General features: G+C 49.4%; 2 protein-coding genes across 30 annotated transcripts in view; one reads left to right on the top strand and one right to left on the bottom strand.

Annotated features, from left to right (window-relative positions):
- Positions 1–853, top strand: part of MMS19 (MMS19 homolog, cytosolic iron-sulfur assembly component) — a 42169-nt gene extending 41316 nt beyond the window's left edge. For all 14 annotated transcript variants that reach the window (XM_055253368.2, XM_055253379.2, XM_063628796.1 and 11 more), the window contains 2 exons: positions 277–377; positions 458–853. In XM_055253368.2, the coding sequence (XP_055109343.2) occupies positions 277–377; positions 458–485 (129 nt within the window). In that variant the 3' untranslated portion in view covers positions 486–853. The remainder of the gene's footprint in view (positions 1–276; positions 378–457) is intronic.
- A 661-nt stretch (positions 854–1514) lies between these two features.
- Positions 1515–12445, bottom strand: ZDHHC16 (zinc finger DHHC-type palmitoyltransferase 16). Of its 16 annotated transcripts, XM_055253458.2 has the most exons (12): positions 12241–12421; positions 10246–10359; positions 6989–7236; positions 6623–6817; positions 6404–6492; positions 5982–6010; positions 5242–5375; positions 5059–5106; positions 4096–4181; positions 3106–3229; positions 2846–2916; positions 1515–2108 (listed from the first exon to the last, which is right to left on the bottom strand). In XM_055253458.2, the coding sequence occupies exons 3-12, from the start codon at positions 7229–7231 to the stop codon at positions 1994–1996; spliced, it is 1134 nt and encodes a 377-aa protein (XP_055109433.1). In that variant the 5' UTR covers positions 7232–7236; positions 10246–10359; positions 12241–12421; the 3' UTR covers positions 1515–1993. The 16 variants fall into 16 exon arrangements, with proteins under 16 accessions (XP_055109433.1, XP_063485420.1, XP_055109419.1 ...); XM_063629350.1 differs by lacking the exon at positions 5059–5106 and having other exon boundaries at positions 12241–12445; XM_055253444.2 differs by lacking the exon at positions 10246–10359 and having other exon boundaries at positions 12241–12417.
- Position 12446: the final 1 nt, after the last annotated feature.

A 12446-nucleotide genomic window follows, 5' to 3' on the forward strand; every position in this document is an offset into this window, starting at 1 on the left:
ACACATAAGTACCTTTTTGCCTTAGTCAGGTGGGCTTGGCCACCCTGCTGTGTAATTGAGATCTTAATTACAAGGTACAGATCTTGTAATTCTGGGCCCAAGGACTCTTTTCCTTGGGCCCAGAAGGCAACAGAATGGCCATCCTGCCACTTAACATCCCTTGGAATCACTAGAGATGTTTTGCTTTTCTCAGAATATTGGTTGTACAGAATCAAAAAAGCGGTACTTTCAGTTGCCTTGGATGAGCAAGGTTCATTATATACTCTGACTCCACAGCTGCTGCCGTACAAACCACAGGTGATCCGGGCCTTAGCCAAACCCCTGGATGACAAGAAGAGACTGGTGCGCAAGGAAGCAGTGTCAGCCAGGGGGGAGTGGTGAGTTTCTAGGTCGTGGGGAGAGATGGGACCAAGATGAGCCTCACCACTAATGCTGCCAACTTTCTTTTTGCCTACAGGTTTCTGTTGGGGAGCCCTGGCAGCTGAGCCCTCAGTCCTGGCCTAGACTGTTCTGACAATCTAACCTGGAATTACTAACTATCGAGCCATCTTCCCCAAAGCAGGGAAACCACTGGCCTCTGACTGCCTTTCCCACAGACACAGCACAAATGCTAGGCCTCTGCTGCATGGCTGTACAAGGAACATAAGAGTCCATATTTCTAGTGGATTTGTAAAATAAGTGTGTGTGAGACAATTGTGTTTGAAGAAAGATTTAGGGTCCTGGGTCTCTTGCGTTTATATGTCAGAAAAGGGGCGATATGCTGCTGAGAGGTGAGCGCATATGAGTGTGGCCCTGAGGACCAGGGCTGGCGGGTGTTGTGTACCTGCTGAAGAATAAAGATTTCTTTTGGTAATGGGACTGTCAGATATTTCCCCCACCCCACATATGCCTCATATAACCAGAGGTGTCACTGGAATAACAATGACAGGGATTGGCCAAAAATTTTTCAGAGTAACCAGGACAGTAGCACACGCCTGTAACCCCAACACTTTAGGAGGCTGAGGCAGGTGGATCACTTGAGGCAGGTGGATCGCTTGAGGCTAGGAGTTTGAGACTAGCCCTGGCAACATAGCAAGAACCCATCTCTACAAATAATTTAAAAAAAAAAAAAATTAGGCTGGGCATGGTGGCTGATGCCTGTAATCCCAGCATTTTGGGAGGCCAAAGCACATGGATCACTGGAGGTCAGGAGTTCAAGACCAGACTGGCCAACATGGTGAAACCCCATCTCTACTAAAAATACAAAAATTAGCCACGTGTGGTGGCATACGCCTTTAATCACAGCTACTTGGGAGGCTGAGACACAAGAATCACTTGAAACTGGGAGGCGGAGGTTGCGATGAGTCGAGATCACGCCACTGCACTACAGCCTGAGAGACAGAGTGAGACTCTGTCTCCAAAAAAAAAAAAAAAAAAAGAGTGTAGGAAGCATGACCAGAACACCTACTCACTAGGTCTTGACCCTGACTTTCCCCTTCCCTGCCCTATTGTGAGGCAGAGAGTGAGAAGCTACATATCTTTAAAAATCGAATACCTTTATTTTTGCTCCCTTCTGCAGCATGTGAGAAGTGGCAGTGACCTCAGCAGCAGGCCTCGTATCTTTGCCCTGTTGAGAAGCCAAGATCTCAGCTGTACTAGTCAGGTGTTTTTTCAGACAGCAAGTAGAAGAGGTGGTGGCCAACTCCAGTGCTGTATCCTGGAGGAGGTCCAGGTCAGCACTGGGCAAGGTAGGTAGCTAGCTGCCTGACCCCTAGTCTGGGGTTGGAACTTCTGTTTGCCTGAGTAAAGGGATGTCAGTCCTAAGATTTCTCCACATTGTGTCTTTCTTCTGCAGTGGCGAAAAGGCTGGTCCTTGAATTGTCCTGCATGGTACCCTAAGGCAGGCCCACTGGCTCTTTTTGATCAAGGATTCCAAGAAAAGCTGCCCTTGGAGGCCCTTGAAATAACATAGGGAGCAGAATGAGTGCTCGAGTTGTGGCTGACACAGTCCAGCTCACACTGCCATCACAGAGGCTGAGTGAGCAGTCATCCAGGGAGGGGGCTCCCAGCTCATTCCATTCCCATGGGGCAGGTGACTAGAAGGTAAGAGCACCCGAGTAAGCCAATGCCTAGAAGAGAAGAGAGAAATGTCTCTGAGTTCCAAGAATTCTTGGTCCTTCCCGATCATCATTCCTTAACAAGCATACATCAAGGTATCCTGAAGCTACCTCAGTGTCAATCATGAAAGTAACAAAAGTTCTAATTTCTGCTACCCAATTTTATCCAACAAATGTACCTTTTGGTGCCTTGAAGGCCTTTTAAGGTTTCGAGCTAAACTTCTAAAGGTCCAGTGTAAGCACAGTGATAGAAGGAGTGTCATGTACATGGGAAAGGGAGGAGGGAAGGCACATCCGCTCATCTGATTGTTACCGCCTCAGTAACTGCCATTTGAAAAATTGTTTCCTCTTGTCTTGGGCTGAGAGAGCTAGCTCCAGTTACTGTCTTAGGGCCTCTATGACAAGTAGATTATTTTAATCTCACAAATTATTGGCTTGAACTCTAGACACTGCTCTCCAAGTGAGAGGTGACTGGTGGCCACTGTATCCTACACCCAGAGGCCCCTTCCTGAGCACAGCTTTCCTAGGATTCTACTGTAGTCATGTTGAAGTCTCATCTGTTACTTAAAACCACACAGTATTGGCCTCAAGCCTCTCTGGTTCAAATGAACAATGATCTCTATTCCTAGAGTCTAGAACTGTGCTAAACACAGTAGCCACTAGCCATATTCCAGGTGCTCACAGGCATAGAACATCTTTCTCATCTCAGCGTTCTGTTGGACAGCATTAGTCTGTGTGTCTTACATTACCTTCCTGTGTCCACACCCAGGAATACCTTCCAGTTGTCCAAGCAGCCGTAGTTGTAAGGATTCCTAAATACCTGGAGCCAAGAAAAACATGTTTCTTTGAACTTCTAATTTTTGAGACTAAATTGGCTAAGCTAAAGCTCAGGTAGAGTAGTTCTGGCCTTTTACAATGCTTGCCCTAGTCAGCCCTGCCCATGGCCTCTGTTTACAGGAGAGAGGTTCAGTTACCCACCTACCCACCCCGAGCCTTCAACCCTACTCACTCTGCCCTTGGCCTGTAGCCGACGTCTCTCCTTCTTGTTGATGTGCCTTTCGATGCTAGTCTCACCTCGACTGATGAGAACAGCATGCCATACAGTTAGGGCACCCAGGGCAAGTGCCACAGAACTAAGAAAAGAGGGGCGAAGACTGGTGGGTAGTTGAGAGAGGGCTAGAGGAAATATGTCTGAAATTGAGCTAAGCAATAACAACTGGCTTGGAACCTCTCTACCCAAGTTTCCCTCACCTCCCAGCATATATCCTAGATAAACTTTTACTTCACTATGTCTATAAAGAGCATCAATGAAAAAGCATCAAAGTGGCCTAAGAGTAAATGATGTGAAGCCAGGCATGGTAGCTCATGCCTAGTAGTTCCAGCAACTCAGGAGACTGAGACAGGAAGATCATTTGAGTCTAGCCTGGGCAACATAGCAAGACTCCATCTCTGTTGTTGTTAAGGGAAAATAAGAGAGTATGCAGAAAGGAGAATAGAAAAATAAGTCTGTATTACTGAGAAAATGTTCTATATTTCCTAAAATACCCATGCTTGGGAGATAGTGGGAGGTAGTAAACACCCAGGGTTGGAATGGGATGGCATGAAATTCAAATTCCAGTGCTACTATTCCTACTGGCTGTGTATCATAGAACAAGTCACTTCACTTCACCGCCCCTTGGCCCCCAATTTTCAGTTTTCCTCATCTATAAATACAGTCACTCAGCCTTCAGACAGGTGCTATGAAGATTAAATAAGGAGTTTAACTTGCTTTGGTTACATATCAAGCATATACTTGTATCTGTGTGCTTAGTAATAAGCAATGCCAACATCCTCAGTGCTCCCTGCCCTGAATGCTGAAGAAAGTGCTGGCTCTCTGCCAACCTAAATTAGACTAGAGCAGTGGCAGTTCACTTAGGAATGGGTTTCTGCCTGCGTGTGGGCACCTAAAAAACTTTTTTTCTGAAGCTTCCCCTCCCTTAAAACTATCAAAAACAAATACCTGCACAGGAACCAGAGGTAGACAAGACTCTTGTGAGTCATCCTTTCTCGAAAGGAGAAGGTGGGTGGTGGGGTCTGGTGATAAGTCTAGAAAAAGAAAAGAGCAAAGCTGGCTCATTTGCTCTGTGGGTCTCCAGCAACTGCCCCCAGCACCTATAGGCAGGAAGTGATCCAAACCCAGGCAGAGAAAACGGGGTAAAGCCACAGAGGAGTCAGGGTAGCAGCCAAGATGGGTGGACCAAGCCCAGCGGCATCACCACATGGACAAACACTGGGCAGCAGAGCAGGGTCTGGACAGGATGGTGAAGCACAGGAGAAGCTGACCCTGGGCCTTTAGAGTGACAACACAAATGGGGCTCCAGGGGAAGCCACTCCAATCCCCAGCCAGAACTCCTTCACTGCGCAGCTGCATCCCCAAGAGAGGAGACCAGACCATACCCAGAATGGACTGACTGGAGTGGCGAGAACCACTAGGGACTGTGAGCTCCACTAGGGACTGTGAAAGGGCAGCAGAAATACAATCAATATGGGCCCAAGATGGGCTCAGCAGATTAAGGAGTCCTAAAAGGTACTGGGGGGCAGGGATGATCCAGATGCAGATGGACCAGGAGCAAGGGATGATCAGACTGGCTCAGCCTGATCTCTGTCCCCTGGAACCCCATTACACAGACTAACATAGACTCCTTGCTGCTCAGGCCATCACCAAGGTGGATTGCTTGCTCGGCCCAAAGAGAGGTGATGACGGGATAGATAGCCAAAACTGTCACATACCAGGGACTTCCAGCTTGCCTGTAGGCCACTTAGTCTACCCACCACAGCCAGCCTGCCTGAACACTCCTGATCTGGTCTAGAGTGGCCTCTCGGCAGCCTCTACAACTAAATGGGCAGATCGGCCCCAGTTGCCTGAGCAACTCTATGCCCCCAGGCCTGAGCAGCAGGAGGCAGTGGGGTGGGGACAGCCCACCTGGTTGGCAACCGCCTGTAGTTTGTTCTTGTCGAGCTGTTTCATTTTCTAAGGGGACGGAAAACAGTGCTGGTTATACTCTCAGGCCTCTAGTATGGGGTGCTACCAGCCCCATTCCTTAGGGACAGGTTCTGCATCCCAAAGTTCTGTACTACTGAGCTGCCCTGTTCCTGACAATCTCACCTCAATGGCAGCATAAGCCTCCCGGAAAAGGTCCCAACTTCCATAGCTGCAGTAGACACAGCCCAGCGTCATGAAAAAGCAGAAAGAGAAGAAGTACCGATGGTTATAGTGGCCCACACAATTGTTTAGCCAGGCTGGTTGGGAAATGATTAAGGACTAGAATCAAACACAATTTCAGGCGGTGTCCAGGCCCCTCGGGTTCATCCCTGGTTCCTGACAACATCACCCAAGCCTCAGGCTTCCAGTCACTAAGAACTACTTTCCAAAGGCAAGAAAATACAAGACTGTTTACACCCAAGGTTGAGGTGAAAATGCTCAAAGCTTTTCAGAGCATTCAGGTCCCACCAAGAAGTCACGGAAACTGAAATCCTTCAGTAAAATGAATCTGCCAATATTTCAGCCTAGCTGGAGTTAGCCAAACATCTGTGTGGAACAGCAGATGGGGACCCATGGTTCTATCTGGCGTACACAGTAAACAACCACAGAAACCCGAACATCTCTTTCCATCCAATAGCTGTTAGCATGAGAGTCTAGAAAAGAAAGAGGCGTTAAAAGATTCCTTGCTCCAAGAAGATCCGTCCTAGAGTGTGAGCTTCCTGCTCTTCCAGGAGATGGTCAGCCCCCACAACTCCTCAACTCCAGTGTTCTCTGCAGGGTGATGCTAAAATGGTGGCCATTAACCCTGTACAGTGCTCTGGAGCTAAAGAAGGCCTCAGGCAGAAGAGAAAGCAAAAGGATACGGCAGTGGTGATCCATCTTCAGCACACACCTGTGAGGAAGGGACACAGGCTCTGTTACGGTGGCCAAAGTTCTTGAGATGTCAGTGCCAATCCTTCCCTACAAGGACCAGCATCCTGCTGAGGCGGAAAGGGCACAGACTTTGAAGACAGCCAGGCCTTGCTTCAAACCCAGCTCTGCAGTTTAATGGCTATAAGATATTGGACAAGGTACTCATCTCTCCAAAGCTCGGTTTTCACAAGTGGTAATAATGCCTAATTCACAGGACCATCCTAAGGATGAGGTGTCAGGAGAAGAGGGCACATTACCTGGGACATGACGGGTGATTCACCCATGTCTTAGCAAACTTAAGGTTAGGTTTTGCCCTAGAGCTACAGCAGAAGGACCACAGCTGGGACTCCCAGACAGCAAAGCCAAGACCCACCTGTTGCAGATGCTGCAGTGGTGTGTTCGGGCTGGCTTGGGGTAAATGCACTTCTTACAGATGGAGACCGTGGCGATATCATTCCTGCCCTGTGTGAAGGGAGAGCATAACTGTGGCAGCACCAGTTCTGTCTCTCAGAACATACCAAGGTACTCTCCCCACTCCTGGGACCAGCCCCCATAGCCAGCAACTTCCCCCAATGCTCCTGTGGGGACCCACCTGGGGTGGGTACCCAGGTGGAGTGGTGATGGCCTGGTAGTAGTGGAAGACAATCAGGATCAGATTCCAGTGGCTATAGAAGAAATGCCAGCAGAGTCGTGGCACTGAGTAGGTTCGGAGGATGAGAGGCAGGACACACAGGTAGGCGATAGCCACAATGGAGCCTGTCAGCACGATCACCAGGACCACGAACACCTGCCAACACCAGCAAGGTCAGGGAGACACGGTGCAAGAGCTATGCCCAAAGCAGACTCGGAGTTTCCCTGGGGGTGGGGGCCGGCCTCCAAAACCTGGGTTGGGTCTGTGAGTGACATGTCCCTCTGCTCCCCACAACACCCCTTTTCCTGCTCCTTGGACATCACTCACCACTCCAAACCAGCGGATCACATTGTCTACCAGCCAGTAGACAGGCTCAAAGGCAGCATCGACAGCGGTGTCACTGCCCCCAAAGGAGTTGTAGAGCAGGGAGCGCAGGCAGACCTTGCCGTAGCGCCAGCGCTGTACTAGACCCCGGAGTAGAGGTGGACAGCGGCGCCTGTAGCCCAGCAGCAGAAGGAGGTGGAGGCAGAGGCGGGCCGGGCCCAGCAGCAGGCTCCGCTGGCCTCGCATGGTTCCTACGAAAGCACGCCTTTGTGAGGATCGAGTCTGGGCCCTCCCTCCCTACTCCGCTAGTGGGAAGGCCTAGAGTACTCACTTGGAGGGCAAAGACCTAAGACTAAGACCCAGCTAGGCCAGTCACCAACTAGGAGAAGTAGGAAGGTTACTTCACTTTTCTACGGACTGACCAGTGCCAATGTTCCAACCAGATTAAGGGAGTAAGACTGACGGTTCTGAGCCTGCAGAAATCGTACTTAAATTACACCACATGGTTCCATAGCAAATCCAAGGTGATGCACACCTAAAGCAACAGGCCACAGGAAAGGGGTGAGAAAGGCCACTCCAAATCAAAGCAGTCTTAGGAGTTGTCTGTGTAGACAGACTTTTGGGTGGAGTGTGGCCAACGTGGACAAAGCTGTCCACTGTGTCTCTGGGCATGGCCACCGTAGCAGATTGCCAGGGCTTCCTGACTGCCCTAGTGCATCAACCTACCTTCAGATGATTATTCCTCACCAAAGAACAAGAACAGCCAGTGGAGGAATGAGTACACAGAATGTGGATCCTGCACCGAGGTATTTCCTGGTGCTATTTAAGTCTTGGCAAAAGATACTCTTCCTTCCTACTCCCTCTGGGCTGATGTCACAGGCCAGCCAACTTGACCTGGTAGCAGGAGATTCCCTGTTTCCTGTCAGGACAGCCAGCTACCCCTTGCATGACAGAAAATGCTTGTCTCCAATTCCATTCCCAGCCCCACCCCAAGGAAATGGTAGCCAAGACAACTCCAGGTATTCTGAGCAGAACACAGGAAGGAGTCAATGGGAGGGGACCTCCATGTTGATTCATGAAGGCCTAGGGGCCTGACCTCTCTGATGGACTCCACTGCCCCAGTCTAATTAGACACTGAAGAACCTTCTCTGCAGCTGTTGCCTTAGCCCCAAGCTGCCCAACCAGACTTCCCAGTTCACTGCTTCTATGGCACCTCTGCCAGTGCCTCCGTCTCCTCTATGCAGTTTCTACCTCATGCAGCAGCCATGGGAAGAGATCAGCTGCCTGGGCAATGACCAGAACAGAAGACACAGATACGCTAACAGATTCCTTCTATGACAGTTTCATCAGTTCTGCAGATTAAAGACTTTCACCAGAAAAAAAATTACCTGATTTTGCCCTGAGACAGCCAGGGAGGGCTTTGTCCTTGACAACCCCACTGACTTATTTAACAGGTAGCTCAAAACCCAACAGAAACTGGAGGAGGCTGCTCCACTGCAGGGATGGTTTCAATTCGGTAACTGGAGCACTGTACTCTCCTTGCACCCTGGCTCATCCCCACAAAAGACCTTTCAAAGAAAACACTTAATTACCTCCTTGCACAAGCCCTGTAAGCCCTAAGGTGAAAAGAAACTCAGCAGACAAGGTCCACAGAGAAGGAGAAGGCACAATTCAGTAGGGACCTACGCTCAGCACCAGGATAAAGAAACTGTCCGTTCCTGTCACCTCCTAGGAAGCTAAAAGAATTAAGGGGAGTGTAGAAAAGAGAAAAAAAGGCCGGGCGCAGTGGCTCACACCTGTACTCCCAAAACTTTGGGAAGCCGAGGCGGGTGGATCACTTGAGGTCAGGAGTTTGAGACCAGCCTGGCCAGCGTGGTGAAACACTGTCTCTACTGGAAATACAAAAAAATAGCTGGGCATGGTGGCGCGTGCCTGTAATCCCAGCTACTTGGGAGCCTGAGGCAGGAGAATCGCTGAAACCCGGGAGGTGGAGGTTGCAGTGAGCCAAGATGGCGCCAGTGCACTCCAGGCTGGGAGACAGAGTGAGACTCCGCCTCAAAAAAAATTAAAAGCTCAAGCTCAAACTTCCACCCCTATTGTTTGGAAGCATGATTTGGCTTGTAGCATGAATTTTTAAAATAGTAGACACCCACAATCAAATATAAGAGTGGGACAAAATAGATTACCCCATAACAAATCTAGGTGGCTTTTGGACTGTCCACACTGCTGTTCATTCCCTTTCTATAGGTAATGGAGAGTTTCCTATTTGCCAAAATGCTTTTTGTAGCAATAGCATACAAATCCAATGCATTCCTCGTTTGTAATAAACTCGAATTATATACTACCTCACACCTCTTCTAGTCTTAAAAAAAAAAAAAAAAAAAAACTTCTATTCTCCACTTTTCAGATCATTCTTAACCACATCCTAAATTCCTGAGCGCTACAGGAAATGTCTGCCTCAAAGACCAGATTTACCTAATTCTTTAGGGTTCAATTCTGTCCCTAAGCAGTTCTGTAACCTCAGACAAATCATTCAACTCTACTGGGACTCAATCTCCATGTGTTCACATTCATTGAGGGAGTGGGATTAAATGCTAAGGTCCCTTCCAGCTCTAACCTTTTATGATTCTGTAACTATACAGATACAGTCGACCCCCGTATCTGCAGAGGGATTGGTTCCAGTCCTCCCTTCAGATACCAAAATCCATGGATGCTCAAATCTGATACAAAATGGCATAGTGTTTGCATATAACCTATACATATCTTCCCATATACTTTAAATGATTTCTAGATTACTCATAATACATAATACAAAGTAAATACTACACATAAACACTTTTTTTGTTTGTTTTTGAGATGAAGTCTTGCTCTGTTGCCCAGGCTGTAGTGCGGTGGCAAGATCTCGGCTCACTGCAACCTCCGCCTCCTGGGTTCAAGCAATTCTCCCTGCCTCAGCCTCCCAAGTAGCTGGGATTACGGGCACCTGCCACCTCGCCCAGCAAATGTTTGTATTTTTAGTAGAGACAGGGTTTCACAATGTTGGCCAGGCTGGTCTTGAACTCCTGACCTTAGGTGATCTGTCTGCCTTGGCTTCCCAAAGTGCTGGGATTACAGGTGTGAGCGAGCCACCATGCCCAGCTGCCCCCAAATATTTCCAATCCATGGTTGGATTGGATCAGCTATGTGAAACCCACAGGTATGAAGAGCAAACTTATTTGGTAGGTGTAAATGAAATGTTTATAAAGCACTTAGCACAATACCTGGCTCATGGAAGTACTCAATAAATATTTGTTGAATGAATGACTTGGAGGGATGCAGAAGTGGAAAGCCTGGCCAGATGTCTATCTGTCCTACAAATACCAGCAAGGACACTCCTGCCAATGTGAAAACACTAAATAAGTGTCTGCTGTTATCATTCTTCCTGATTCATAAGGAGAGAAATACAAACTTATTAAAATCATGGCACTTAGGAGCTAGAAGTCGTTTTTCAAAACAAGACCAACCAGAAATCACCCCAACCGTGTAAACAGAAAGCTCCTAGATGCACAGATACAGATTTGGGTGAACAAAGTCTGAGGCTAGGGCCTCTCTCCATTAGCTAATGGGGTATGGGATGCCAGGAAAATTACATATGTAGTAAGTGGGCCGCAACTGAACACACAGACCTTTTTTTTTTTTTTTTTTTTTGAGATGGAGTTTCACTCTTGTTGCCCAGGCTGGAGTGCAATGGCACAATCTGGGCTCACCGCAACCTCTGCCTCCTGGGTTCAAGCAATTCTCCTGCCTCAGCCTCCTGAGTGGCTGAGATTACAGGCATGCGCCACCATGCCTGGCTAATTTTGTATTTTTTTAGTAGAGACTGGGTTTCTCCATTGTTGGTCAGGCTGGTCTCGAACTCCCGACCTCAGGTGATGCGCTTGCCTCAGCCTCCCAAAGTGCTGGGATTGCAGGCGTGAGCCACCGCACCTGGCCCAGACTTTTCATCTCAAGAAATAGAGGTAAAGCAAAATTCAAAAAGATGTGTGTAGGGGAGAAGGGGGTAATCTCAGTGAACAGGGGAGGAAACAGAGCAAAGCGCAGCTTTACTACCACCCCAAGCACAAGCCCGAGTACTCTGATCCCTCAGTAATAGTCACAGGCCACAGTAGTCATCTGCCACCAGACTGGAGGAGATTGCTGGCCACAACACTCCCCTCTTCCCATGGCTTTAAATCACATCTGTTTCCCAAGGGGAAAGTCGACTGAGGGGACAGGGAGGGACAGACGGCAAAGCTATCAAAAGTCAGGTGAACTGAGATCAAAGTCGTGGCGAATGTCATCTGGACAAAGACGCTGCTCTCAGGATGTTTGCAATCTCAAGTAGGAGATACCCAACATCAATAAAGAGTGGCATTTTATTCATGTGCAGACCTCCCTTCTGGGCTAACACGCTGAGAAGAAAAAGAGTAACAACTTTTTTTGGCGGCTGCTTATCTTTTGATGACGGGCCCACACAACCAGAGTTCGGCTTTTTCAACCTGAGAAAGCTTACTGAAGTGGGGATGGGGGGCCGCGAAGAGGATCGGACCGCAGGACTGGAAGCTGCAGTTTAAAAAACCGGGAAAAGGCCGGGCGCAGTGGCTCACGCCTGTAATCCCTGCACTTTGGGAGGCCGAGGCGGGCGGATCAAGAGATCGACACCATCTTGGCCAACATGGTGAAACCCCGTCTCTACTAAAAATACAAAAATTAGCTGGGCGTGGTGGCGCGCGCCTGTAGTCCCAGTTGCGCGGGAGGCTAAGGCAGGAGAATCGCTTGATGCCGGAGGCGGAGGTTGCAGTGAACAGAGATCGCTCCACTTGACTCCAGCCTGGCGACAGAGCGAGACTCCTCAAAAACATAAAAACCAGGAAAAGGTTTTATTTCTCAGTGAGAGCCGCGAGGTGAAACTGCGATGGACTGGAAGTCAAAATCCGTGGGTTCCAGTTTGGGCTCTATCTTAACTATCTTGATCATTTTGGACAAGTCTCTGAACCCTGTCTCTGAATCTGAGGTTCCATATCTGTGAAACAGACGAATTGGGTCGCTTGACCTCCTTCCCTCCTGCTCTGAGCGTAACGTTGCTCGGAAGGTGCGCTCGGGCTGAAGAGGGCACGGCCCCGCAGGGCGGGGCGAGGAGAGAGCAGGAACCCGGACTCAAGACAAGGCCCCAGGGCAGTGCCCTACCCAGAAAAAGGGACTAGGATGGGGAGCAAGGGCCGAGGCTTCGCCCTTACCTGCCGCCTGCCGACTCCCCAGTCAGCCAAACCGAGCCCTGCAGCCTCTGCCGCCGCTCACTGCCACCCCCTCCGACTCGGCGCCCCGGCCGGGCCCGGCTCAATCCAAACCACCATGGCCCGCCGCCCGCAGCGCCAGCCAGCGGACCCGGACCCGCCGCCAGCCCATCCTCAACCACACGCGCAGGCGCAAGCGTGGAGCTCTG

This window comes from Symphalangus syndactylus, chromosome 2 (assembly GCF_028878055.3).
Source record: "Symphalangus syndactylus isolate Jambi chromosome 2, NHGRI_mSymSyn1-v2.1_pri, whole genome shotgun sequence".
NCBI lineage: Eukaryota > Metazoa > Chordata > Mammalia > Primates > Hylobatidae > Symphalangus > Symphalangus syndactylus.